The sequence below is a fragment of the Martes martes genome, assembly GCF_963455335.1.
Source record: "Martes martes genome assembly, chromosome: 17".
Taxonomy (NCBI): domain Eukaryota; kingdom Metazoa; phylum Chordata; class Mammalia; order Carnivora; family Mustelidae; genus Martes; species Martes martes.
Genome location: NC_137905.1, coordinates 55,936,393 through 55,964,293, shown reverse-complemented (window position 1 = coordinate 55,964,293; position 27,901 = coordinate 55,936,393). Strand labels below are relative to the sequence as shown.

Genomic DNA, 27,901 nt, shown 5'->3' with positions numbered 1-27,901 from the left:
CAACTTCCTCTTCTTGGAAGGGAACACCCACGGCCTGGTGCGTCGTGGCCCCGGGCGGGCGGGCGTCACCTGTGAGGGGAGGAAGCTCTGTTTCAACCCTAGGACTCTCCCCCCTGGCTCTGCGGAGGCAGAAGGAGGGCCTGCTGGCATCGCTCCGCGTGCGCCCACACGCCCAGGCCTCCGGCTTCTGCCCTCCGCGGTTCACGACGCCCCCCATGCCCCGAGCCCCGGTCAGCCACGGCCTCTGTCGCCTCTCGGCCTACCTGGAAGAGCTGGAGGCCGCGGAGCTGAAGAAATTCAAGATGTATCTGGGCACGGAGGCGGAGGCGGGCAGGATCCCCTGGGGGCGGCTGGAGACGGCGGGGCCCCTGGACACCGCGCAGCTGCTGGTTGCGCACTGCGGGCCGGATGCCGCCTGGCCGCTGGCGCTGGGCCTCTTTCAGCGCATCAGCCGGCGGGACCTGTGGGAGAGAGGACTGAGAGAGGACCTGGTGAGGGGTAAGGAGGTCGCAGCCCGCCGCCGGGGGCCCTTTCCCTGGCGACAGTCTCGGTGTGCACGAGACCCGGGTCCCGCGTCTGCCCTTGGCCTTGCTTGCACTGCGTTCTGCGCCGGACGCCCTCGCTCTGCCCCGAACATCCCTGCTTCGCCATCAGAACCACGGAGGCACTCCGTGGTGTGCGAGTTCTTTCCTACCCCTGGGCCTGCCCCTGGTGCTCAACCTGTCTGACTTCTGCAGCGCCCGATTTCTCTTCCTGTACCTCCCGCCCTATGAGATACTCTCGGGGATGCTCCCCTGCACTCCCTCCTCTAACATGGCGTCCACGGTGCACAAGGACCCTCTGGGTGCTTTAAAAAAAAAAAAAAAAGATGTTATTTATTTATTTGACAGAGAGAAATCACAAGTAGGCAGAGAGGCAGGCAGAGAAGGGGGGAGCAGGCTCCCCCCTGAGCAGGGAGCCCGGGTGAGGGGCTCCATCCCAGGACCCTGGGATCATGACCCGAGCAGAAGGCAGAGGGTTAACCCACTGAGCCCCCCAGGCGCCCCTGCGCTCGGTGCTTTAAGTGCTGTGTGAGAGAGATGATTATGATCCCGCCTGTTACAGAGGTGAGGAAACTGAGGCTCAGAAAAACACGGTGTGCCCCAGGGGAGAGTTCCTGGGCTAAACCACGCGGAGTGTTTCAGGCACTGTGCTGCGCGTGCCAGCTGCCGTTGGAGGGGGCGCGGCATGAGAAAACAGAGACCCTGGTTTGTAGCATTTGCTACTCTGGGTCGTGTAAATACTCCCGGAAGGGCTGATCTGGAGTTCCCAATGGGATGCCCACTGGCTTGTAATTCACTGAAATGTAGCGGCAGACTCGAGCGGGTGAGGCCTGATGACAAGAGGCCGCCTCAGATCTGGTCTCACGTGGCTCCTACTCTCCTTGTCTCCATCCCCGGAGAACACTGCAGAGGCCTTGGACTGCGGGAGTGTGAGATGGCGTTTCCATCTTGCCTCAAGGACACCTATGAAAGTCAAAGCACTTTCAGCAATAAAGAAAAAAGGATAAATGAATTCATTTATGATCTCATATAATTGTTGGACTTCTAGAAGTTATACATACTTCTTATAGGAGATTCAAATAATGCACAAATACTGCGTGCCCCCTTCCTTCTGCCATTGTACCTAAACCTCTCCCCAGCATCACAGCTGATGACTTTGGCCAGCACTTTTCTGCAGACTGTGTCCTTTCAACTCGTGGAGGGGCAGCCCTGTGGTCTGAAGCTCATTTTTTTTTCCAGCTGTGTGGTGCTGGAGAACCAGTGTGTCTCTCTGGGCCTCTGTTGCCTCATCAGTAAGACAGAAGGGATTGGAGCAGTTCAGTGGTTCTCTAATGTTACGCATGCGTGGGGATGGTCCAGGTGCCCTGCTGGGAAGGGAGCATCCAAGACCAGCAGGTTTGGGGCCCCAGGCATCTGCATTTGGATGTGGGTGGTGTTCATGGCACGCTTCAGAAAACACTGAGATGGACCTCTCTGATGTCTTTGTCAGCTGTAATATTCACTGATGACTTTTTTCTTTAAATTGTGGTAAAATACACCTAACAAAACTATTATAAATGAATTGGACTCTTCAAGATATGTCACAGATGTGGAATCATAGAGTGTCTTTTGGTGACTGGCTTATTTCACCTAACATAATGGTGTCTTTTTTTTTTTTTAAGATTATATTTATTCATTTGAGAGAGAAAGAGAACAAGTAGGGGGGAGCGGCAGGCAGAGGGGGAAGCAGGCTCCCCACTGAGCAGGGAGCCAGATGCGGGGCTCGATCCCAGGACGCTGGGATCATGACCTGAGCTGAAGGCAAGTGCCACCCAGGTGCCCCAAGCCTGATGTTTTCAAGACTCATCCATGTCGTTGCAGGTGTCAGAGTTTCCTTCCTTTTAAAGACTGAATAATATTCCACTGTGGAATACACACACACACACACACACACACACACACACACACACACACACACATTTCATTTTAATTCATTCATCTCTTGACAGGCACCAGGGATGCTATTCCCTTTTGCTTATTGTAAATACCGCGGTGGTTAACATGGGGCTACAACTAGCTCTTCGAGGCTCTGCTTTCAACTCTTCTGAGTATGTACTCAGAAGTGACATTGCTAGATCAAATAGTAATTCTATTTTAATATTTTAGGAACACATTGTTTTCCATTGGGGCTGCCCCATTTTACCTTCTCACCACAGTGCACAAGGGTTCCAGTTTTCCCACATCCCCGCCAACACCTGTTATCTCTAGGTTTTTGTGTCTTTTTTTTTTTTTTTCATTTTTAAAGAAAATAATCTGTATGCCCTCTGTGGGGCTTGAACTCACTGCCCTGAGATCAGGAGGGGGGGCCCTCTGTTATGTTTGTTTAAAGCAGCTGTCCTAATGCGTGTGAAGTCTGATTTCCATCATTTGCGATTAGCTTCAACTGCTACTACCTTAGTCCTAGTTTCCCCAAAACCTCACACATCCGGTCTTTGGCAAATCCCAGGACTTCCAGCTCCAAGGCCTCCCTCTGCTGCCACCCAGTGGGTAACCCACCTTGCACTTGGGTAAGGGCCCCTAGATGTGCTTTGATCCCCACCCCCTCCCACTGCCACCCCTCCCCCAGCTCCCCCAGCTCCTTCCTTACAGGCACAATAATCTGTACAACCATTGATTAGATCATTCCCCTCCCTCGTTTTGAATTCTCCAAAGGCTGCCTGTTGTGAATGGAATGTAATCCAAACTCTTCAAACTTGCTTGCATAAGATCTGGCTGAGCCCCTCTCTCCAAACCCGCCCAGCACTTACCCTGAAACTCATTCCACTCCAACTTTATTCCTCTCTTGTGTCCACAGGACCTTTAGACTTGCTGTGGTTTTTGGTTTGTTTTTTGGTTTTTGGTTTTTGTTTGTTTGTTTTTTTGCTTAGAACACCTTTGCTTGGGGCACCTGGGTCGCTCAGTGGGTTAAGCCTCTGCCTTTGATCTCAGGGTCCTGGGATCAAGCCCTGCATTGGACTCTCTGCTCAGCAGGGAGCCTGCTTCCCACCCTCACCCCCACCCCCCACCCCACCCCCGCCGTCTGCTGCTCTGCCTACTTTTGATCTCTGTCAAATAAATAGATAAAAATCTTTTTAAAAATTAAAAAAAAAAAGAACACCTTTACTCATGTATCTGGCCCCTTGCCATTCAGATCTTATACTCTGTTCTGCTTACCCCCCCATTTACCCCACTGATGAAGGAGGGGTATCCCACCCCAAATGGTTTTAGATGGCTACAAACATGTCACCAAACACAGGATTGATGAGACTGACAGCAGTAGCATGCACGCCGCCCAGGGGAGGAAACCCCAGGCACCGTGCAGGTCTCACAGGGTTGCTCTCGGAACACAGTGAATCTGCAGGGGCTGCAGGGGGCAGGCTTTGCAGACACAGGAGCATGGGGGCTTTGCGATTCCTGAAAAAAGGATGAGATTGACCTGTTTGATCTCACTGGCCAGCAGGGAACTGGAACCTTTGAGAATGAGGACCAGGTGAGGTGCAGTAGGGGCTAGGAAATGGGGATGAGGTGGGGGGCAGCTGGTCTACCTTTACCAGGAAAACTAGGCAGCTGGGGAGCCTGTCCCACTAGATGGGGCCATACCTGGTCGGAGCACCGGAACTCACACTTAGGCTCACATTTCAGGGTCCCGTGGAACTCAGAGATGCCCGGGAAGCTCTTGGAATCTCTGATTTTACAATACATCTCCAGAAAAGCCTTTCCCGGCCAACCAAACTCAAACACTACTTTTAATCACTCTGTTGTGTACCCTTCTTCAGTTTTAAGTAAACTTTCATCATTATCTGGAGTTATCATGAAGTGTTTATTTAATTTAATTTATTTTATTTTAAAGATTTTATTCATTTATGTGAGAGGGAGACACGGCATGAGCAGGGGGAGGGGCAGAGGGAGAGGGAGAAGCAGTCTCCCCGTTGAGCCCGTTGAGCCCAGAGCAGGGGACATGGGTCTGGATCCCAGGACCCCTAGATCGTGACCTGAGCCAAAGTCAGACGCTTAACTGACGGAGTCACCCAGGCGCCTCTGAAGTATTTCTTTTTTATGTGCTCAGCTCCCCACATCACTAGAATGTAAGGTCCACGGAGCAGAGCCCTTATTTATTACTGTGTATCCAGTGCTAGCAAAATTTGCCTGGATAACGCTGGTGGCCAATGTGTGTGTATTGGTTGGATGGATACATGGGTGGGTGGGTGCGTGGATGGACGGGTGGCTGGATGAGACATGGCCAAGGATGGAAGGAGAGGGAGGGAATCCAAGCTGATTCACACCTGCCTGCCTGGGGGAATTCACCATGATGGGCCCCCAGAAAGGAGAGCAGGTTAGGAAGCATGAGTGCTTTCAACAGCGATGCATATGTGAGGAGACTGCCAAACATTCGCGGTGGGGGTGGGCGGAGTTATATGCACAGCTTGATGTAATAGTAACTACTGTTTTTTAAATGGACATACAAGTTATGTTGGTTTCAGGTGTGCACGGTAGATGCTGGCTGACCTCCTAAAATGTCTCTTCCAGATACTGTACCTGGTGGCCCACCCGCACTGGGAAGCCAGTCAGCATGTTCTCTGGAAGTCTTTCCTGGAGCTCCAACAAGAGGTGGGCTGTCAGCCATGTATCTCGTAGAATGCGCAAGGCCACATGCATCAGACTATCCACCAGAGTCCGTCAGGCCAAAAAAAAAAAAAAAAAAAAAAAAGAACATGTAAAATTAATGTTTGCATATAACAAGAAATCTTGGGTGGGGTGGTTGCAGAGTTGATGTAGTAGATCCACAACACCGTCAAAGCCCCAACTTCTTGCTGGTTCATTTGTCCTGACACTTGTCATTTCACAGTTACAAGATGGCAGCCAAACCATGCAAGTGAATTCCAAGCTAGGGAGAAAAGAGAGACGGAAGGCTCTCTTCCTCAACGGAGTATCGTTTCCTTCAGGAAAACATCTGTTCAATAAGCTTCCCCCTTCCCAGTCGTCATCCCCTTATACCTTATTGGTCGGGACTGGGGCCCATTCCCAGACCAGCCACTGGCAGCAGGGAATGAGATTGCTCATGACTGGTTGAGTCAACATTCATCCTCTGGGGCTTGTGAAGGGACAGTGTTCCTGGAATCAAGGGATCAGCACCCATTACCTTAGTAGAGTCAGAACTGTTGGCAAGGAAGAAGTGACTGTGGGCTGCAGGACAGGCAGCACCACCGTCAACAATAAAGCCAATGATTCTGGACACCTTTCAAGGAGCCTGAAGGCACTGGGCATAGCACAGGGCCAATATATCGTAACTCCTTCTTTGTTCTCATCCTTATTTTAAGCTTTTCTATTTTCCTAATGTTCTGTGTCTCAAAATAAGAACACTTTCTCAGGAAAAGACAAAGACTTACAAAATCCAAACATTACTGTCACAGTTATCTTTGTTCGATTGAAATAGAATCACAGTTGACAAAAGGGAAGGACAATGGGTGTATCTATGAGCCTAGAAGTGTTCATTTTTTAAAAATATTTTATTTATTTATCTGACAGACAGAGATCCCAAGTAGGCAGAGAGGCAGGCAGAGAAAGAGGGGAAGCAGGCTCCCTGCCGAGCAGAGAGCCCGATGCGGGACTCGATCCCAGGACCCCGAGAGCACAACGCGAGCCGAAGGCGCTTGAGCCACCCAGGCACCCCAATATTTATTAATATACATTAAGGGAGCTAATGAAATAACTTTATCAACAGATGAATGGATAAACGAAATATGGTGTATATATTTGTATTCCACATGTATACAATGTATTCTGTTTGTATACAATGGAATAATAGACTTAAAAAGGAATGAAGTTCTGATACTTGCTACAGCATTAGGCCAAGTCAAATGAGCCAACTCAAAAAGGCAGATCCTGTGTGATTTCACTCACATGAGGAGCCTAAAGTAGTCACGTTCATGAGACCGGAAGTGGAACAGTGGCCGCCAGGGGCTGGGGTGGGGGGAGGAATGAGGAGTTACTGTTTCATAGGCACAGAGTTTCTGTTGAGCATGACGGAGAAGTCCCGGAAATGGATAGGGGTGATGATTGCACAACTTCGTGAGTGCAGTGTAATGTCGCTGAGTCCATCAAACACTTAAAAAAGGGTCAAAATGCTAAATTTTAGATGATGTATGTTTTACTACAATTGAAAATAAAAGAGAACATGCATTCCTTTTGAGAGAGTCCTGGGATCACATTGCAATCTCTCGTTCACCTTCCTCTGGGCAGATAGTATGAGCCTCTGGTGACATCCAAGTAAGACAGGATGCATTTTAGTCAGGATCAGGGTCCCCCACCACGGCACCCCTGGCAGTTTGGGCTGGATAATTTTTTGTTGTGGGGCATCCTGGGCACTACAGGATTTTGCAGCCTCCCTGGCCTCCACCCACTAGACGATAGTAGCCTGCCCCTACCCACCCATCCCCTAGTTGCTGCGGCCCAAAATATCTCCAGACCTTGCCAGAAATCCCCTAGGGAGGACACCGTCACCCTGCTGAGCACCGCTGTTCTAGATTAAGCATTCACTTCTATACCAAGTCGATTTCCCAAAGAGACTTCAAGCACGGGACTTAGGGGAGGGATAAGTTCTCTGGTGCAGATAACGTATCTGGCTTTTTTTAAAGCAGGCACAGAAAACTTGGCAGCACTGCCTTCTCAGATTTAAACGTGCCTATAAATTATGCAGCGGTCTTGTTAGGAATGCAGTTTCTGATGCAGTAGGTGGGGACTGGGGCTCACGTTCCCATTTCCCACCCTCTCCTGTGAGCCCACAGGGGATTTCCGTGTCTCTTCACGGGGAGGACCCCAGGGAACCGGTGGCTGAGATTGACATGTTCCTTAGGTGCCCTTGTGCCTTCCGTCAGCTCCTGGGCGTGGACCACCGTTTGAGTCGCAAGGATAGAATGAATACTGTTGGCTAAGGACAGTTTCCATGTTAGTGTCTCCGCTTCCCAAGAAGAGGGGAGATCTTTTTAGAGAAGTACCAAGGTTCCCAGGCTCCATCCAGAAAACCCTCCCGTGGATACTTTAGAACAAGTAGGCAGTAGACCGTGGTTTGCTTTAAGTCATGAGTCGGTCAACGGTTGCTGATGAGTCTCCCACGGGCCCCTCCTTCCTCCCCGTTAGATCCCCGGGAAACCTACAGGGACTACGTACGCAGGAAGTACCGGCTGATGGAAGACCTCAACGCGCGCCTGGGGGAATGCGTCAACCTCAGCCACAGGTACACCCGCCTCCTCCTGGTGAAGGAACACTCAAATCCCATGTGGGCCCAGCAGAAGCTTTTGGACACAGGCTGGGGACAGGCGAGAACCGTGGGACACCAGGCAAGCTTCATCCAGTTGGAGACCCTCTTCGAGCCCGACGAGGAGCGCCCGGAGCCGCCGCGCACCGTGGTCGTGCAGGGAGCAGCGGGGATGGGCAAGTCCATGCTCGCCCACAAGGTGATGCTGGACTGGGCCGACGGTAGGCTCTTCCAGGACAGGTTTGATTACGTCTTCTACATCAACTGCAGGGAGATGAACCAGAGCACCGCTGAGCAGAGCGCCCAAGACCTCCTCTCCAGCTGCTGGCCCGAGCCCAGTGCACCTCTCCAGGAGCTCGTCCGAGTGCCTGAGCGCCTCTTGTTCATCATTGATGGCTTTGACGAGCTAAAACCCTCTTTCCACGACCCTCAGGGCCCCTGGTGCCTCTGCTGGGAGGAGAAGCGGCCCACAGAGCTTCTCCTTTGCAGCCTGATTCGGAAGAAGCTGCTGCCTGAGCTGTCGGTGCTCATCACCACCAGGCCCACGGCTTTGGAGAAACTGCACCGCTGGCTGGAGCACCCCAGGCACGTGGAGATCCTGGGCTTCTCGGAGGCAGAGAGGAAGGAGTACTTCTACAAGTACTTCCACGACGCAGAGCAGGCTGCCCAAGTCTTCCACTTCGTGAGGGACAACGAGCCCCTCTTCACTCTGTGCTTTGTCCCCATGGTGTGCTGGGTCGTTTGCACGTGCCTCAAGCAGCAGCTGGAGGATGGGGGGCTTCTAAGACAGACGTCCAGGACCACGACCGCGGTGTACATGCTCTACCTCCTGAGTCTGATGCAGCCCAAGCCCGGGAGCCCCACCCTCCAGCCCCCGCCCAACCAGAGAGGGCTGTGCTCCCTGGCGGCCGACGGCCTCTGGAATCAGAAAATCCTGTTTGAGGAGCGGGACCTCCGGAAGCACGGCCTCGATGGGGCCGACGTGTCTTCCTTCCTCAACATGAACATCTTCCAGAAGGATATCAACTGTGAAAAGTTCTACAGCTTCATCCACCTGAGTTTCCAGGAATTCTTCGCTGCCATGTACTACCTCCTGGGTCCCGGGGAGGTGGGGGCCGGCCCCGAGCAGACCGTGGCCAGGCTGCTGGCGGAGTACGGGTTTTCCGAACGGAGCTTCTTGGCCCTCACCGTCCGCTTCCTGTTCGGACTCCTGAACGAGGAGACGAGAAGCTACGTGGAGAAGAGCCTTGGCTGGACCGTCTCGCCTCACGTCAAGGCAGAACTGCTCCGGTGCATCCGAAGGAAAGCTCAGAGCGAGGGCTCCACTTTGCAGCAGGGCTCCCTGGAGCTCTTCAGCTGCCTCTACGAGATCCAGGAGGAGGATTTCATCCAGCAGGCCCTGAGCCCCTTCCAGGTGGTGGTGGTCAGCAACATGGCCACCAGGATGGAGCACTTGATCACCTCCTTTTGCGTGAAGAGCTGCGGGAACGCCCTGGTGCTGCGCTTGCACGGGGCCGCCTACCGCACGGACGAGGACGATGCGGGGAGATGGGCGTCGGGGCCCCAGATGCCACCCGCACAGTCGTAAGTACTCGGTGGGGCGCACTGTCCAAGTTCTTGCTCTCAACCACGTCCGTGTCCTCACCTGGGGTTGGCGTGGCCGCCCCTCCAGGAGATACTTGGCAAAATCTGCAGAAATGTTGGAGATGGGGGTTGCTGTGGCATTTGGGGGGTGCAGGCCAGAGTCCCCAGAATGTCCCCCCCACCACAGAGGATGGCCTGGCCCCAAGTGTCAGCAGTGTCCAGGTTAGTGTCTTGCTCTAAAGAGTACCCATTTGGACTCATTTGGGGCCCCAGTCAAGGAGAGAATATCGACTCAACGAATAGTATCAAGGGTGCTTTTCTGCAAAGCACGGACAGTGGAGTAGGCCAGCAGTGCCCCTGCAAGCCCGGACGTCCTAATGGGAAGGGAGAGAGACAATGAACAGTAAACAAATGAGCAGGCAAACAAGCAAAAAAAAAAAAATTGGTCATTTGGGTAGTTTCAGGTAGAGAAGCATTATAAAGACAATACAACAGGGTGGTGTAAGAGACAGTGATTTGGAGGGCTGGGGGGCTTGAAGGAGGGATGGAGGGAGGAAGCTCGGAGGATTCTTCTGGCTTTTTGGCAAGGAATAATCGTAGTTGCGAAGAGTTGAATGTCACTAAAATAGAGGAGGAAAATCATCCTTTTCCCTTCTACCCTCTTAGGTCTGGCATGGAGGCCTGTAAATTAAACAGACAAAAGACAGAGTAACAGAGAAGAACAAAGACGTTATTAGATGTTTATTAGTTCTGGGGTGCCTGGCTGGTGTAGTCAGTAGAGCATGTAACTTTTGATCTCGGCGTCATGAGTTCAAGCTCCACATTGGGCATAAAAAAAGGAAATTTATTGGTTGTTCTCACTTAACACTTGGGAGTCCCCAGAGATGAGTAACTCAAAAGGCTGTTAGAACCTGGGATTTTATAGCATCCTAACACAAGATCAGGACATTTTTAGGGGCACGTGGGTGGCTCAGTGGGGTAAGTGTCTGTCTTCAGCTCAGGTCATGATCCCGGAGTCCAGCTCAGGCTCCCTGCTCAGTGGGGAAGCCTGCTTCTCCTCCTCCCTCTGCCTCTCCCCACTGCTCATGGGCTCTTGCACTCTCTCTGTCTCTGTCTCAAATAAATAAATAAAATATTTTTTTAAAAAAGTGCAATACATTTTTAGAGAAGTGGCAGGACCAAGGAAAAGGACGCTGAGTTTCTCCAGAGGTTAACTATGGGAAGGCAGAAGTATGGGGGAAGCTAATGGACTGACGTGTTTGATCAGGTCTGTCTTGGAGCTGTAGGGGAGGGAAATTCTCTCCTTCCCTCTTGGGGTCCCTGGCTGGGCCTAAGAATCAAACTGACATATGACAGAGTCACAGGGGAAAAGCAGACACAGTTTATTGAGTTTTCCCATGTGCCTGGGAGCTTCCTGCTCTCACACATTCCGATAAAAAACAATCGACCTGTGAAGAATTGAAGGGTCGTCTGAGGGCTTGTCAGGCTGAAGGTCGAATCCGCTTTATCTTGTCATTACAGAGAGAGCTACACTAAAGGATCTCTGAAATTTAGGGGCCCCGGGCTGGCTCAGTGAGTTAAGCATCTGACTCTGGATTTCAGCTCAGGGCATGATCCCAGGGTCCTGGGATCAAGGCCCCCATGGGGCTCCCTGCTCAGCAGGAAGCCTGCTTCCTCTCCTCTCTGTCCTGCTTGTGTTCCCTCTCTCGCCGTCTCCTGTCAAATAAATACAATCTTAAAAATAAATAAATAAATAAAATCCGTAAAAATAAACAAAATGAAAGATCTCTGAAATGAGGCGTGTGCCTGGTTCAGTCAGTGGAACATGCGACTCTTGATCTCGGGGTCACGAGTTTGAGCCCCTCACTGGGCGCAGAGGTTTACTTAAAAGAAGACAGACCCTAAACATAGGTCCTAAGACAGACCATATAACTGTAAGCAAATCAGGAGGCCTCACCGGCCACATGTCATGCCCTGCGCAGTGAGTCAGCCCGTTCTCCATCCCAGGCTGATTCAGAGGAAGGGACTGTCTGTCACAAGACTTCAGAGATTCCAAACTGCAATATCTCCCAAAATTCCCCAGGAAGTGCAGAGCTTCTCATTATAGCTCGGTCTTTCTGGCCACCAGTCCCACCCAGAGGCTCACCCTGAGTCTCCTCACGAGAGCAAAAGCTTTTCCTGCCCCCCAGAGAGTCCAAAGGACTTAGGAGCCCTGGGTCAGGGAGGGGGTCAGAGACCACATGCTGGAACAACAGATGGACCCTAGTGCTCTTACCACTTAGGAAATCACTAAAGTTTTAGGGGGTCTGTCCCAGGAACCAGGGGCAGAAGCCAATATATACACTTTCTGATCTCTCCAAATCGGGAACCACAAATGCAAATGCTTGCCGAAGCCAGAGTGGGGGAGGGGGGCGTGGAGTAAGTCCCCCGCCCCCAAAGACACCTGCGCCCTAATCCTGTCATTGGTGAGTATGTAACGTCCGGGTTAAAAGCGACTTGGCAGGTGTGATTAAATTCAGGATCTTGAAGTGGGGATCCAGGTGAGACACCTGCCAAGGGATGCGAGGCCTTCGGAAGGAAGACAGTCTGCCCTGACGCTGGCTCCGGGAGACCCCGTTCCCATTTCTGGCCTCCAGAACCGGAAGACAGCCCACTGCGCTGTCTCGAGCGGCCACGCTCGGGGAGTTCGGAATCAGATACTGGCAGGCGGCCACCTGGCGCATTCGGGTTTCATGGGACAAAGTCATCACGCACCCGGCTCCGGGACCGGGGGCTCTCTCCTGCTCACGAGGTCCCCGTGCAGCCGGCTTGGTTTTTCAAGAAAGTGTAGAAATCCCTGCTCTGTGGGAGGCCTCCTGATTGAGAAATTATTGGAGGAATTCAGCTCCCAGGCCACAGGCTCGCGCTCCCCGGCTCTGGATCTTCAGGGAGAGCGCTGTGAAGTCGTTAGCTGGGGAGACAGGGAGGGACAGCAGAAAGCCGCCAGGTTCACTTGTGTTTCTGGAACGTGAGCAGATCACCGGGAGGCTGTCGGACACACATTTCGGGGCTGCACCCCGGCCCCGGGAATGTCTGATGCAGCGGGTTTGCTGTTTTTCGCAGGTGTTAAATCCACAAGAAGCAAAGCCCGAACGTTTTCTGCCCTGAGTTGGCTGCTAAAGCTCTTGAAAACTAATAATAATGATTACAGTGGGATATTTAAAGTACACGCACGAGTGGGGGGCTGGTCAGGGTTGGGGGTTCAAGCCCTCAGCGGGGCGTGGAGCCCACTTTAGAAAAGTAAGAAAGATGACAGATGCTTCCTCAAGCCCCAGGTGACACAGTCCGCACGCAGTCGCGGCGCGGCGTCGGGCACAACGCGGCTTTGTCCTGTGTCCCCCCTTGCAGAGCCGAGAAGAGCGCGCTGCCCGAGGCCTACAGCAAGCAGCTGGCCGCCGCTCTGAGCACGAAGCCCAACCTGAGCGAGCTGGTGCTGTCCCGCAACGCGCTGGGCGGCCGGGGCGTCCGGCTCCTGTGTCAGGGGCTCAGACACCCCGGCTGCAGACTTCGGAACCTGAGGTGAGTCGGGGCGGGCCTGCACCCCGTCTTCGCGGGGCAGGGGGCTGCGTCGGAGAGACCCGTGGTGGTGCGCGCGCTCTGCCCCCGTGAAGCGCCGCACACGGGGGGCTTCGACAACAGGAGTTCGTTTCCTCAGGTTCGCACCCAGGTGTGGGCGGGGCTGCTCGGCTCCAGATCCAGGGGTGGGCGGGGCTGCTCGGCTCCAGATCCAGGGGTGGGCGGGGCTGCTCGGCCCCTGATCCAGGGGTGGGCGGGGCTGCTCGGCCCCTGATCCAGGGGTGGGCGGGGCTGCTCGGCCCCAGATCCAGGGGTGGGCGGGGCTGCTCGGCCTCTGATCCAGGGGTGGGCGGGGCTGCTCGGCCCCTGATCCAGGGGTGGGCGGGGCTGCTCGGCCCCAGATCCAGGGGTGGGCGGGGCTGCTCGGCCTCTGATCCAGGGGTGGGCGGGGCTGCTCGGCCCCTGATCCAGGGGTGGGCGGGGCTGCTCGGCCCCAGATCCAGGGGTGGGCGGGGCTGCTCGGCCCCAGATCCAGGGGTGGGCGGGGCTGCTCGGCCCCTGATCCAGGGGTGGGCGGGGCTGCTCGGCCCCTGATCCAGGGGTGGGCGGGGCTGCTCGGCTCCAGATCCAGGGGTGGGCGGGGCTGCTCCGCCCCTGATCCAGGGGTGGGCGGGGCTGCTCGGCCCCAGATCCAGGGGTGGGCGGGGCTGCTCGGCTCCAGATCCAGGGGTGGGCGGGGCTGCTCGGCCCCTGATCCAGGGGTGGGCGGGGCTGCTCGGCTCCAGATCCAGGGGTGGGCGGGGCTGCTCGGCCCCTGATCCAGGGGTGGGCGGGGCTGCTCGGCCCCAGATCCAGGGGTGGGCGGGGCTGCTCGGCTCCAGATCCAGGGGTGGGTGGGGCTGCTCGGCCCCAGATCCAGGGGTGGGCGGGGCTGCTCGGCTCCAGATCCAGGGGTGGGCGGGGCTGCTCGGCCTCTGATCCAGGGGTGGGCGGGGCTGCTCGGCCCCTGATCCAGGGGTGGGCGGGGCTGCTCGGCCTCTGATCCAGGGGTGGGTGGGGCTGCTCGGCCCCAGATCCAGGGGTGGGCGGGGCTGCTCGGTCCCAGATCCAGGGGTGGGCGGGGCTGCTCGGCCCCTGATCCAGGGGTGGGCGGGGCTGCTCGGCCCCAGATCCAGGGGTGGGCGGGGCTGCTCGGCTCCAGATCCAGGGGTGGGCGGGGCTGCTCGGCTCCAGATCCAGGGGTGGGCGGGGCTGCTCGGCCCCTGATCCAGGGGTGGGCGGGGCTGCTCGGCTCCAGATCCAGGGGTGGGCGGGGCTGCTCGGCTCCAGATCCAGGGGTGGGCGGGGCTGCTCGGCTCCAGATCCAGGGGTGGGCGGGGCTGCTCCGCCCCTGATCCAGGGGTGGGCGGGGCTGCTTTCCCCACAGCCATCTCCTCACTGTGCGTTCACACCTGCGTTATCTGTGTCCTTTCCTCTTTTTGTAAGGACACCAGTCACAGTAGTGACCTCATTTTAATTACTTCTTTAAAGACCCTATTTCCAAAAACAGGCACACTCCGAGATACAGGGGTTAGGATCTGACTGTATGAATGTGGGGGTACACGACTCAGCCCATGCCTACCGGAAGCAGTCAGCAGAAATCCCAGCATCATCACCTCCCGCTTCTCTTACTGTATCTCCTCCTTTCCAGGCTTCTTACCTCCAATCACGCTGCCTGATTTCAAAGCAGAGTGCACAAGCCGTAGTAATTAAAGCAGTCTGGTGCCAGGGGCGCGTGGCTGACCCAGTGGGAGGAGCAGGGGACTCTTGACCTCGGGTTCCTGCGTCCCAGCCCCACACTGGGGGCACCGAGTACTTTAAAAACAACAACAACAACAAAACAAGTGAATGTGGTAAATCTTACATTATGCATAATCTACCATGCTGTTACCAAACGTGGCAGGCACTGTTAAGGCTCGGCTTCCAGAAGTTAGATGACAGCCGGTTGAGGGAACCAGGGGTGTGTGGATCCCGACCCAGAGCACAGCCCTGCTCCTGTGGGGAGCGTCCTGAAGGGCAGACACAGAGATCGGGGCCCAGAAAAGCAAGCTACCATTTTGTGAGCAGGACATGGACCCGATCCCAAAGACATAATAATAAATAATACTGTGCGTTCTTGAACCTGTGCCACGTGCAAGGAACCACGCCAAGAACTTCCATTATATATGTCACCAACTCATTCGAGTCAATGCCATCAGACTTGCTTTCCTGCGGCTCCGGGACAGACATGGTGACAGGCAAACGTCCACGGGCGGGTGGGCGCCTTGGGACATCTTACGTTATTCCTGTTGCTTTTATTTATTTTTTTATTTATTCTTTTATTGACGTATCATTGACATGCTGGAAAGCTCAGTGGTGCTTTTTCTTTTCTTTTTTTTTTATATTTTAAAGATTTTATTTATTCATTTGTCAGAGAGAGAGAGCGCGCACAAGCAGACAGAGTGACAGGCAGAGACAGAGAGAGAGAGAGAAGCAGGCTTCCTGCTGGGCAAGGAGCTCAGTGCGGGACTCATCCCAGGACGCTGGAGCTCAGTGCGGGACTCATCCCAGGACGCTGGCATCGCGACCTGAGCGGAAGGCAGCCGCTTAACCGACTGAGCCACCCGGGCGCCCCTCAGTGGTGTTTTTTCTTCAGTGTAAGCACTGTGCCAGTGTCAGCATGAACTCCAGGCAGTTTTCCCCATAGGGCAAACAAACACCCTAGCCCTTAGCACGCACTCTCCAATTCCCTCTCTCCCCTGGCCCCTGGTGCCCCCTGATCTCCTTTCTTTTACTTTAGATAAAGGGGAAATAGGGGGCACCTGGGGGGCTCAGTCGGTTGTGTCTGCCTTCAGCTCAGGTCATAATTCCAGGGTCCTGGGATTGAGCCCCGTGCCGGGCTCCCCGCTCGGCGGGAAGCCTGCTTCTCCCTCTCCCACTCCCCCTGCTTGTGTTCCTTCTCCTGCTGTGTCTTTCTCTGTCAAATACATAAATACAATCTTTAAAAGAAAAAAAGGAGGGGGGAATAAGTGTAGACCAAAGGAAGGGGAGAGACAAAGGACGAGGGGCAGAATCACCACCGTGGTGATCCGGCCCTTCCCCCCGCCCCCAGCCTGAAGAGGTGCTGTGTGACCAGCTCTGCCTGCCAGGACCTCGCGGCCACCCTGATGACCAGCCGGACTCTCACGAGGATGGACCTCAGCTGCAACGGGCTGGGGCTGCCGGGCGTGAGGCTGCTCTGCGAGGGGCTCCGGCATCCCAGATGCAGGCTGCAGGTGATCCAGTGAGTTTCTGCCCCTCTTACTGCAAGGCCACTGCCCTAGACAAGCCCCCTAGCATCCCCTGGGCGGGGGGCTGGCTTCACTCCCTACACTTCTGGCCACAAATGCGTGGGGTTTCCCACAGCAAGTAACTCTGCACCCCAGTGGGGCGCCCTCCAGTTCCTTTACAGTTCAAGTCCATTCTGCCACCATCTGCCAGGAGGGGACGGCTCCGTCCCCCCAAGACTGCCCTCTGCTGCCCCCTCCCCCCCAAGCTTCAGATCAGTTACAAGTCCCTGTGGTCACCTGGCTTCTGAACTGCCTCGGGTTTGATTACTCCCCTCACGTGGCTCAGAGAACCCAGGGAAACACTTAGGTTTATGGGTTTATAAAGGATATGGCGAAGGAAGCAGGTGATCAGCCAGAGGAGGACCCCATGGGGTGAGGTCTGGGAGGGTCCCAGAGCGGGAGCTCCTGCCCCACGGAGCTGGGGCGCGTCACCCTCCCAGCGTGGACTTGTTCTCCAGCCTGGAACCTCCGAGCTGTGTGCTCTGGGCGGGGGAATTGGGGATGTTACGGGTTTATGGAGCCTTCCCCTTGTGGCCCGCAGATCATAAACTCCATTCCCGGCCCCTCCGCACTCTGGAGGAGGGTGAGGGGCAGGGCTGCGCATTGCCCGCCTCTCATCCTGGCGCGGTCTCTCCGGCGCCGGGCCCCACGTGGCCCACCCATTAGAACCAGAGACTCTCCTGGCATTCTTGTCACATAGGAAATGCGGGGATTTCAGGAGCCCTGTGTCGGGAACAGAGGGTGGTGGGGCAGGAACCAGCACGTGTGTTTTCTACCATCTCCTGCCACGTGTCTCATCCTGTTCCTGACCGTGAATGCTCAGCCTTTGAGCACCATCTCAGATGACCCAGAGAGCCTTTCCTAACTGTGCATAGCGTGTCAAACCTGAGTTAGACGTCCCCTCCCCCGGGGTGGTTTTAATCAACAGTAGCTCACTGTTCGAGCACCCGCTGTGTGCCCTGTCCTCTTAGTCAAGTATGCACCTGCCGTGTGCCCTGTCCCTTTAGTCAAGTACGCCGTCCTTGCAACAGCCTTATGAAGCAGGTGTGATTATTGTCCTTCCTGTAGAGGCAGTGAGCCTCAGGCACAGCGGCAGCTCCCAGAAACACGACACACGCTTGCTGACAGCTTGCTTGAAGGTGCAGGGCTAGTGGGCCTCAGAGACGGACACGCCCACGTCTTGACTCTAGGGACCTCACCCTGAGCTATGGTGCACTCCGGCCTCATTGGCATTGCCTTCCCTGGAGGGTCCTCGCGTACCCCCCGCCTCAGGGGACCGGACGCTCCCGGCTGGAAATGATGAAGTCTTGTTCATCCGAGAGCTGTAGTGACACGTGTGTGGGTTCGTGTCGGGTGACTTGAGGGCCCAGGGGATGAGCGGGCAGGATAGAGGACAGCAAGATGGCACCTTCTTCACCGTCTCTTTCCTCCTGAGATTGAGGAAGTGTCAGCTGGAGGCTGGGGCTTGCCAGGAGATCGCGTCCGTGCTCAGCATCAACCAGCATCTGGCGGAGTTGGACCTGACGGGAAACGCCCTGGAGGATGCGGGTCTGAGGTTCTTATGTCAAGGCTTGAAGCACCCCATGTGTAGACTGCGGATCCTGTGGTGAGTTCTTCATGGGGCCGACTTAAATGCAAGTCTCCTGGGGCGCCTGGGTGGCTCAGTCATTAAGCCTCTGCCTTTGGCTTAGGTCATGATCCCGGGGTCCTGGGATTGAGTCCCACATCGGGCTCCCCACTCAGCGGAGGGAGTCTGTTTCTCCCTCTCCCTACACACTCTCTCAAATAAATAAAATCTTAAAAAAAAAAAAAAGAGTAAAAAGATGCAGGTCTCTTCGTATGGAGGGATGGTATAAAAATGCCTCCATTACTTGTACACCTGTGTTTGTAGCAGCCTTATTCGCAAGAGCCCAAAGGTGGAAACAGCCAAATGTTCATCCACAGGTGCACGGGTAAACAAAATATGGCACAGCCCCACGACGGGAAATTATTCTATCTTAGAAAGAAAAAAGCATGAAATTCTAACACATTCCCCAGCGTGGATGAACCTGGAAGACATGGTGTTGAGTGAAATGTCAATCAATCACAGAAGGACAAAGATACTACGGTTCCATTTACGATGCCCCTAGAATAGTCCAATCCAGGCAGAAAGTAGGACCGTGGTTGCCATGGGACTGGGGCAGGCGGGAATGGGGAGTTATGCAGAGTCTGTGTTTGGGACCACGCAAGGTTCTGGACGTGGATGGTGGTGATGGTTGCACAGCCCTGCCAGTGTACTTAGGGCCACTGAGTTGTACACTTAAAAACGGTTAAAACGGGGGCTGGTTCAGTTGGAAGAGGGTGTGACTTTTGATCTCGGGGACGTGTGTTCAAGCCCCACGTTGGGTCGGGCACAGCTATTCCTAAATAAAAAGAAAAGGTTAGACAGGTAAATGTTATGTTTGATATCTTTATTTATGTATATGCTTTTTAAAAGTAAGCTTTATGCTCAATGTGGGGCTCAAATTCAAGACCCTCCCCCATCAAGAATCTCACGTTCTACCAACTGAGCCAGCCTGGCATGCCTCATGATGTATATTTTACCAGAATAAAACATAAATAAATAAACATCAAGGGGATAGTAGCATCCGTGGCAAGCATCAGTGGCAAGCATCATAAAGCCCCTTAAAATAAAGAACCTTCCCCAAAACGCTTGTGGTCGCCAGCGACAGACACCCCATCTCAGTGTGGTTGACGATAAAAGTGAATTTGTTGGCCTCTGTGACCAAGAAGCCCGGAGGGAAATACTGGTTTCCAGCACGGCTGAATCCAGGGACGCACGTGGTAAAATCAGGACTCTGTCCCTGTCTTCCCTTTCTATATATAGGCAGACACTATGCTAAATGTCAACAGAGGACATCTTTGAGGGACAATAGTGTTTCCCTGCTCTATATTTCTATCAGTGAAGGCGGTTCTAACTGAACCCCGGACACGTGACTACAAATTTATGGTGTCACATCCAAGAGAGGTTGAGGAATCACACACGACGGGCATGGAAATGTTGTTCTGTCTTTCTTGGTTATTTCAGCCAAGAAAATGCATTGCACACACACACACACGAATAAATAAAATTAAAATACACATGTCATAAATGACCCTCTTAGTGTTTTTTTTAAGTAGTCTCTGCACCCAACATGGGGCTCAAATTCACGAACCAGAGATCAAGAGTCGCACGCTCTACCGGCTGAGCGGCCAGGCACCCCCACCATCTCACCATTTCGAGGCGTACAATTCTTGCAAAACTAACAGTGTCCGTTTGACACGGACTCCCCGTCTCCCTCCCTCGGCACCTGATAACCTCCATTCTACTTTCCGTCTTTACGAATTTGACGACTGTAGGTACCTCATATATGTAGAATCACCGTGTGTGTGTGTGTGTGTGTGTGTGTGTGTGTGTGTGTGACTGGCGTACGTTACTCAGTATCTTTTCAAGGTTCATCCACATTGTAGCGTGTGTTCGAGGTTCCTTCCTCCTCACAGCTGAGCGACCGCCCATTGCGTGGATCCACCACAGTCTACCCATTCAATTTCTCCACTGATGGACACTTGGGTTGCTTCTACCTTTTGGCTAAATTGAATAATGGTGTAAACACTGGAGTACAAATACCTCTTTGAGCCCTTCCTTCTAATGCTTCGGGCTGTGTAACCGAGAAGCGGAATGGATGGATCCTATGGTCTCTTTAATTTTTCACGGAGCTGCTGTATTGTTTCCCACACCCACTGTACCATTATCCACTCTTACGACAGTGTGTAAGGTTTCCAGTTTCTTCACGTCCTTGCCAACGCTTGTGGTTTTCGGGCTCTTTTTTTTTTTTTTAATTCTTAAAAAACGTTATTATTATTTTTTAATAATAGCTCTCCTAATGGATGTGACATGGAATCTTGGGGTGCTCTTGATTTGCATTTTCCGAATGATGAGTGGTGCTGGGCATCTTTTCATCTGATTTTGGACCCTGTGTTTATTTTCCATGGAGACACTTCTATTCAAAAAGCTTCTGCCTATTTAAGAAAAAACGAGTTGCTTGTTTGAAAACCACTACGAGTGGGGGTAGGGAGGATAAAGTCGGCGCTGTGTGGAGAACACTCCCTGATCCGTGTTGAATTGGGTTTCCGGCAGGTTGAAGATTTGCCATCTCACTGCCGCTGCCTGTGAGGACCTTGCCTCCACCCTCCGTGTGAACCAGAGCCTGATGGAGCTGGATCTAAGCCTGAATGACCTGGGGGACCCTGGGGTGCTGCTGCTGTGCGAGGGCCTCAGGTGTCCCCAGTGCAGGCTCCAGACCCTTCGGTGAGTCGTGCTTTGCTCGCCGTCATCCGAGTTCAAGTCTGCAGTCCTTGCTCTTATGTCTGAGCTCACTGGGGTCGTGCTCACTCCCCTCTTCTCCTAGCCTCTAGCTACCTCTGCTGCAAAGATTTTCCTGCCACAGAGCCTTTGCACAAGCCGTTTTTTTTTTTTTCTTCCTGGGATGCCCTTTTGCTTTGCTGATCCCCCTTTCACCCTGGTGACATCTGTTTTATCTGTGAGGAAAAACAAACACTTCTTCCCCCTGCGTGGCTTCCCTGACCCCTAAATAGGTCCAGATTCCTAGCTGTGGGATTTAATTTGATCTTATGCTTCTCAGCATCCATCATTAAAACTTGCCATTTGTGTGCATGGGTGTGCGTGTCCAAAAGTGAAGAAGCTGTACCAGCTCCATGCTCTGGTGGCTGGTGGGAGACCTGGCTCAGGGAGGGGTGTTTGAAAATTTGCACATTTTATTTTTATTTATTCTTATTAAGTGTTTTTAAGTTTATTTTATTTATTTAAGTTATTTATTTATTAAATTTATTATTTATTATAACATCCAACTCAGGACCCTGATATTTATCATTTTATTATATTTATTAAATTTATTATTGAATTTATTAAATTTATTTAAGTTACTTAAGTTAGTTATTTATTAAGTTTAAGTTTATTAAGTTTTTGTTTTAATTCCAGATTAGTTAACATGTTTTTAAATAAATAAACACATAAATACACCCAAGGAATAAAAAGAACGCAGAGGGCTGTTCATTTTCAGAAAATCATTTTTTCGGGGGCTCCTGGGTGGCTCAGTGGGTTAAGCCTCTGCCTTCGGCTCAGGTCATGATCCCAGGGTCCTGGGATCGAGTTCTGCTCCTCCCCTACTCGTGCTCTCTCTCGCTCTCCCTCTCAAATAAATAAATGAAATCGTAAAGAAAAAAAAAGAAAGAGAGAAAAAAAGAAAGTCATTTTTCTCTGTAGTCCCAAAGGAGCGTCCCTCTGTCCCACAAAAGCCTCCCGTTTTTCGGGTTTGTACTGTCTTCCTTTGAAGACGGCGTGAACAGTGCGTCTTCTGTCGCTGTTGCCGCGCTTGGGGACGAGCCCTGTTTCTTCACATTCTTCTCTCCGCCGCGTCCGGTATCACCACCGACCCTACACACCTGTGCTTGAGTTCTGTCTCCCGGCACCCCAGAGCTCTGCTGCAGGCACCCCAGTCATCTCGCCATTGGCTCCCTCTCCCGCCACCAGCCCCACTGAGCTCGACACCTCCCGATGCACTGATTTGCATCCTTTGCCCTGCCCGGCACGCCCTCATCTGCACGCCCCAAGGGCTACGGAGCCGTGCCCCCTCCCCCCCACCCGCGGTTCCTTGTCCGACGCGTCCCTCTCTGAACCCCAGGGAGGTCCCACCCCGGGGCGCAGGCGCCCACTCAGCCTGAATTTGCATCCTTGAGATCGCAACCCTTCTGCATAGCTCTCCAGAAAGACGGGCCGTTTAAACGTCCACCCGCAATGTAGGAAAGCTATTTTGCCGGGATCTGGATGGTTATTCAACTCTCTGTCTGTAGAACCCTGGTGGGTGTAAACCGTTCTCAAGTGAAATTTCAGTGTTCAGTAGCTCTGCCTGTGCCTACCCCCTTTTTTGGTTCCCCCATTCTGTGGATTGCCTGTTCGTATAACTGATTTATGTCTTGATGCTCCCCGTGTCAGGGATCAATCTTTTGTTGACGGCAGCCTTGGAAAGGTCTGCTCAGCGGGTCACCAATCTGTCAAGGTGTCTGTGGTTGCTTTCATCAAATTCCAATCTTTATGTTTTGAGGTCAAGTCCGTATGCATTTCTATGATTTGCATTCTTTTCTTAGAAGATTTCATTTATTTATTTATTTGTTTATTTGTTTGACACAGAGAGAGAGAGAGGGATCACAAGCAGGCGGGGGCGGGGGGGGGGGAAGCAGACTCCCTGCTGAGCAGAGAGCCCAATGCAGGACTCGATCCCAGGACCGCGAGATCCTGACCTGAGCCGAAGGCAGAGGCTTAACCCACTGAGCCACCCAGGCTCCCAGCCTCCCTGATTCATAGTCTCTGGCCCGGCTCCTGGCTGGTTCAGTCAGTGGAGCAGGTGACTCTTGATCTTGGGGTTTTGAGTTCAAACCCCCCACGTTGGGGGTAGAGATTACTAAAAAAATAACAATAATAATAATAATAAGTAAAAAAAAAACCTTAAAAAAAAGAAGTCCTTTGCTAGTACACTGTCACAGGTGTATTCTGTTTCTTCTTTGTGTCTACATATGTAGTTAGGCACAGTTCCATTTTCCCCTCTAATTTTTGTGTTGCCATTTAATAAAGGGCCCATGCTTTCCTTGCTGATTTGTAAGGCCAGTCCTATTGCAAACTATTTCCCCATATTGTAGTTTTTTCTGTTTTTTTTTTTTTTAAGTCTTATTTATTTAAGTAAGCTCTACGTTCAGCATGGGGCTCCACTGCATGACCCTGATATCAAGAATCCCGAGGGCTCCCGCCTGAGCCAACCAGGCGCCCCTCCCCGCTCCTCTGCTCTCCCCGTGTCTGGGTTTCGAATCTAATTTCCTGCTGTTGTAATTGCTGTCACTCATCACATGCTCCACTGTGAGGAAGAGTCTGTCTGTCTTTTGCTTTTTGTTTTTGCAGACTTTCAGTTATTCGTAGACATTTATTCTGCCATTAAATTTTAGGATGCATCCAAAACAAACAACCAAACAAACTCTTCTCAGAGTGCACTGGTCCAGTTACTGAGCGTGGCTCGTACTGACGGACCGAGGCTGGGCTCCTTCTCTTGTCCAGACACAGCAGGCCAGCCAGACATCTATGTTCACACAGATCCTGCGGGTCGCCCTCAAAGGACAGTTCAGGAGTTCACCGTTGGGAGCTGTATCTCAGGCAGAAATACCACAAAACCAGGAAAAAAATACTATGCCATGAAATACGGCACTTCTGACCCTCTCAAGCCCCCGCGTGGTCTCCCAGCGGCAAGGGCAGTTACATTAACGGCGAGGACGGTGGCGGAGGGGCCCCAGGTCTGTGACCTTGAGCAGTGCATGGCGTCTGTCTGTGGGGGCCTCGGCGCTCACAGGTGTCTCCTAACAATGGTAGGACATGTCGCATTTCCCTCCCAGCGGCTGCCGCCAGGAGCAGAGGAAGTGCCGCTTAAGAATCGCTTGCTGGGGCTCCTGGGTGGCTCAGGGGGTTAAGCCAGGTCATGATCTCAGGGTCCTGGGATCGAGCCCCACATCGGGCTCTTTGCTCGGCAGGGAGCCTGCTTCCCCTCTCTCTCTGCCTGTCTCTCTGCCTACTTGTGATCTCTCTCTCTCTCTTTCTTTGTGTCAAATAAAAAAAAAAAAAAAAAAAAAAAAAGAATCGCTTGCTGTCCCGAATCACAAACCGCCCGTTTCTGGCAGGTGCAGTCGGAAAAGTAGGGAGCCTGCTTCTCCCTCTTCCTCTGCTACACCCCTGCTTGAGCTCTGCCTCTTTCTGTCAAATAGATAAATAAAATAAAAAAGTTTTTATTTCTCTGTTTGACAGAGAGAGACACAGGGAGAGAGGGAACACAAGCAGGGGGAGTGGGAGAGGGAGAAGCAGGGAGCCCAGTGCGGGGCTCGATCCCAGGACCCTGGGATCATGACCTGAGCCGAAGGCAGATGCCCCGTGACTGAGCCACCCAGGCACCCCAATAAATAAAATCTTAAAACAACAAAAACCTAGTTCAGGTGAGGGCCTGCTGGAGCGGGAAGGCCTCCTCCTGCAGAAGGGACATTTGGACAAAGTGCACAGGCAGGAGGACGCAGTGCGAACATGGGGGCAGAGAGAGCGGTGATGCTTCTACAGGGCAGGGAACACCGAGGACTCCTGGGGTGGAGGCTGGAGCAGGTCATGAGGGCCCCGGAGGGAAGCAGGCTCCTGGCGCAGTGAGATGGTGTTTCTGCCTTGGGCGCTGCTAGCGTGGTGCTCGTTACAGCAGCTGGGGGTGCTCGGACCCCAGCAGCCGTCCCATAACCAGCTCACTCCAAATAGTCCTGTCTTCCTCCCTTCCCGCTCCCCCCTTCCATTCTGGTCTCTCTCTCCTTCTGCCTGCCCACCCGCCTGCCCCTTGCTTCTCCCTTCTTCTGTCTGGGGGCGCCCCGCTGGGGAGCCCTTCCCGGGGAGGTCTGCGGGCTGAGTCAGCCGGGCTCTGGGCATCCTGTCTTCCAGGCTGGGCATTTGCAGGCTCAGCTCGGCCGCCTGCGAGGGTGTCTGCACGGTGCTCCAGATCAACCACCACCTTCGGGAGCTGGACCTGAGCTTCAATGACCTGGGGGACGCGGGCATGTGGCCGCTGTGCGAGGGGCTACGACATCCCACCTGCAGGCTGGAGAAACTGTGGTGAGCCCGGGGCGCGGGGACGGGTCAGGTGCGTCCTCGTGCCACGGCCATCCCTCCGCGGCTCCGGCAGACACCCCCAGGAGCCCCCAGAGCTGGAAGGAAAAGCCACAAACAGCTCCCGGAGGAAGAGTTCATTCTCTGTGGGAGGCAAATATAAAATGCCTCCCTTTCCCTTGGCTCCTTGCCCGTGAACATTTTCTGTAAAATTCCCCCTTTCCGTTGACACTCACTTGCGCGGCTGCGTAGCTCTTCAGTGACCTTTATAGAATAAAAACTCAGTCTGCTCCAGTGCAAATTCTGGGCAAATGTGAATTGTCCCTTCCTCCTCCTCCTCCTTCCTCCCCGGAACCCGCTTGGCCCCCACCCTGAGGGAAGGACTGTCTGTTTCTGTTGTGGTCGATTCTGAGTCTCTCCATTATCTGGGGCCCTGGGTAGGTGGCCATCGAGATGGGGTCTCAGGGACAGCACTTTCCTCTTAATTTGTGCTGCTGGGGTCCCTGGATGTCGGTATCTCGCCCATCTGGCCGGCATCCAAATGCCACTCTGTCATGGGGATCATGTGGGCGTTCTTACGGGACCCCTGGGAGGTGCCCCGACTGCCCAGTCTCCTGACATGGAAGCAGGGTCGACCCCCTCATATAGCAGCCCCCACCCCACGCTGCAGGTCTCACCCTAACCTTCCTCTCCTGACCCTTCTGCACCCGTGGTGTGGGTGGCTCTTCAGCCCCAAGCTGGTTTTTCCTCTTCCTCTGCAAGTTCACGGCCGTTGTCTTGTACCTCCTTTTGGAAGCTGGCATCTCCTCCTTCACAGCCTCAGCCAAATCAAGATTAAATATTTCCACTTAGCATCCCAGCTGTGGTAGTGCTTCTTTCAGACAGTTGCTGTGAGGCATAAATGACGAAGCAAACAAAGCCCTTAGCAAGGTGCTCAGCACACAGTTGGCCCTCAGCAAATGTGACCTGTTCTTATTCTAACAGCAGAGAATGCAGGAAAGAAAGACAATGGGAGGCAGATTGGAAGTCACAGAGAATCAGAAGGCATATGGTTTGGGCAGGTGGCAGCCCAATTCGTACTGTCTCCTTTAAAAAAAAAAAAAAAGGGACTTATTGATATGTGTAACTGAAAACTAATGGCTTCAGGCATGGCTTGATCTAGGTGTCTGGAGTCTTGGTGTCTATTATCTTTTGTACTTGTTCCTGCCTTGGCTCCTCTATGGAAAAAGTTTAGCCTTGATCCTACCTGGTGGCAAAACACCTGCAGCTCTACGGAGGACTTCTTACCCGGTCTAAGTTCTGAAAGAAAAACTCCAGGAATCGAATAAGGTTCTGATTCACTGGTTTTGGATGGGTCCTCTGTCCAACCAAAACACAGTAACTGGAGCCGTGGAAACCAACCAACCAACTCAGGCCTGGACCCGGAGCTTAAGGACAGTGTGAACCCCCCATGGGCTGAGACTGGGGTTTCAAGGAGAAACTGGGGTAGAACTACCAGGAAGGGAAGTGGGTACTTGACTGCAAATCAGCAGGTGTCCTAGAGACTGCAAATTGACAAGCATCCTTGAATGCCTCTCGGTTGGGCATTTGCTACTCTGCCGTCTCTTCAACTGGTCCCCTAAAAACATCGCCCTGAATCCCTCTCAAAAGACTTTTTCCAAAATAGCTCCTTAGGTTCCTTCCACCGTTCCTTCTCTTCCACAGGCTGGATAGCTGTGGCCTCACGGCCAAAGCTTGTGAGGATCTTTCTTCCGCCCTCGGGGTCAACCAGACCCTGAGGGAGCTTTATCTGACCCACAACGCCCTGGGGAACGGCGGGGTCAGGCTTCTCTGCAAAGGGCTGAGTCATCCTGGCTGCAAACTTCAAGTCCTCTGGTGAGAGACGGGTTTCTCGTTTCTGATTTCTGGTTTGGAAGGAGGTTGGAGATGGGGCTTGGAGGTGGGAGTCAGGGTCAGTGATGGAGATCCATGGTTGGGATGGACAAAGAAGCTAGAAAATTTACTAACATTTCCTCCGTGCACTAATGTGTGCAATTAGCGTGGAATGCTGAGGTGGCCTTCCTTTCCTATTCTAATTCGGCCACTTGCCAGCTTCGTGATGGGTTGCTGCACGTTCTCGGGCTCTTCAGTGTCCGTCAGATTGAAAGGGTCGGCACAGGTCAGGGACAGATGACGGTGTGGAGCCCAGCCTGGTCCCTGATGGGATTTGAGGTTTCCAACAAAGTGCTAGACTTAGGGTAATAGGGCAGGAGGTATGATGGATTCCAATGTCACAGCAGTGGCCTGGAGTAACGTGTCCCGCTCTATGTCCTAAGGTTGTTTGGAATGGACCTGAACAAAATGACCCACAGAAGGCTGGCAGCCCTTCGGCTAACGAAACCTCACCTGGACATCGGTTGCTGAACCGTCCTAGCTGCTGGCTTTTCTCTCGGACTGGGGGCAGAGGAAGGTGATCCGGGGACCATGTCAACATGTTGGTCAGGCCTTTTTATCGTCTGCAAACTCCCACACAGGATAAATCCCTTGGGGACTTAGGTCATCCATGTGTGTGTGTGTTTTGGGAATGTGGGTGTCCTGGAGAGAACTTAGGACAGGGCCCCGAGGACTCTCAGAAGAGGGTGGTTTTGCACCCCCCTCCCTCCCCAGGACACTGCAACGTCAGGAAACACTGGGGTGGTGCCGGGAGCTGCTGGATGGAGCGGGTGGAAGCCAGGGATCCTTCTGAACACCCCACAAAGAACACAGCCTTGCTACGGCTAAGTGCTGAGCTGCAGTGACATTTGGGGCAAGGCTGAGAAACCTCGTTCAAGGATCCTTGAAGGCCGGCACACCTTAAGGACGCTGGTAATGCCCATGGCCCCAAGCCCTTCAGTTTTGTTCTGTATGCACA

General features: G+C 53.3%; 1 protein-coding gene across 2 annotated transcripts; it reads left to right on the top strand.

Annotated features, from left to right (window-relative positions):
- Nucleotides 1-215: 215 nt before the first annotated feature.
- Nucleotides 216-27,414, top strand: NLRP12 (NLR family pyrin domain containing 12; the record flags this gene model as incomplete). 2 transcript variants are annotated; one of them, XM_080828792.1, is made up of 10 exons in its annotated part: nucleotides 216-498; nucleotides 5,088-5,168; nucleotides 7,698-9,399; nucleotides 12,787-12,957; nucleotides 16,085-16,255; nucleotides 17,737-17,907; nucleotides 20,458-20,628; nucleotides 24,847-25,017; nucleotides 26,716-26,886; nucleotides 27,327-27,414. In XM_080828792.1, 10 exons carry the CDS (start codon nucleotides 216-218, stop codon nucleotides 27,412-27,414), a joined length of 3,180 nt encoding a protein of 1,059 aa, XP_080684918.1. The 2 variants fall into 2 exon arrangements, with proteins under 2 accessions (XP_080684918.1, XP_080684917.1); XM_080828791.1 differs by having other exon boundaries at nucleotides 7,644-9,399.
- Nucleotides 27,415-27,901: the final 487 nt, after the last annotated feature.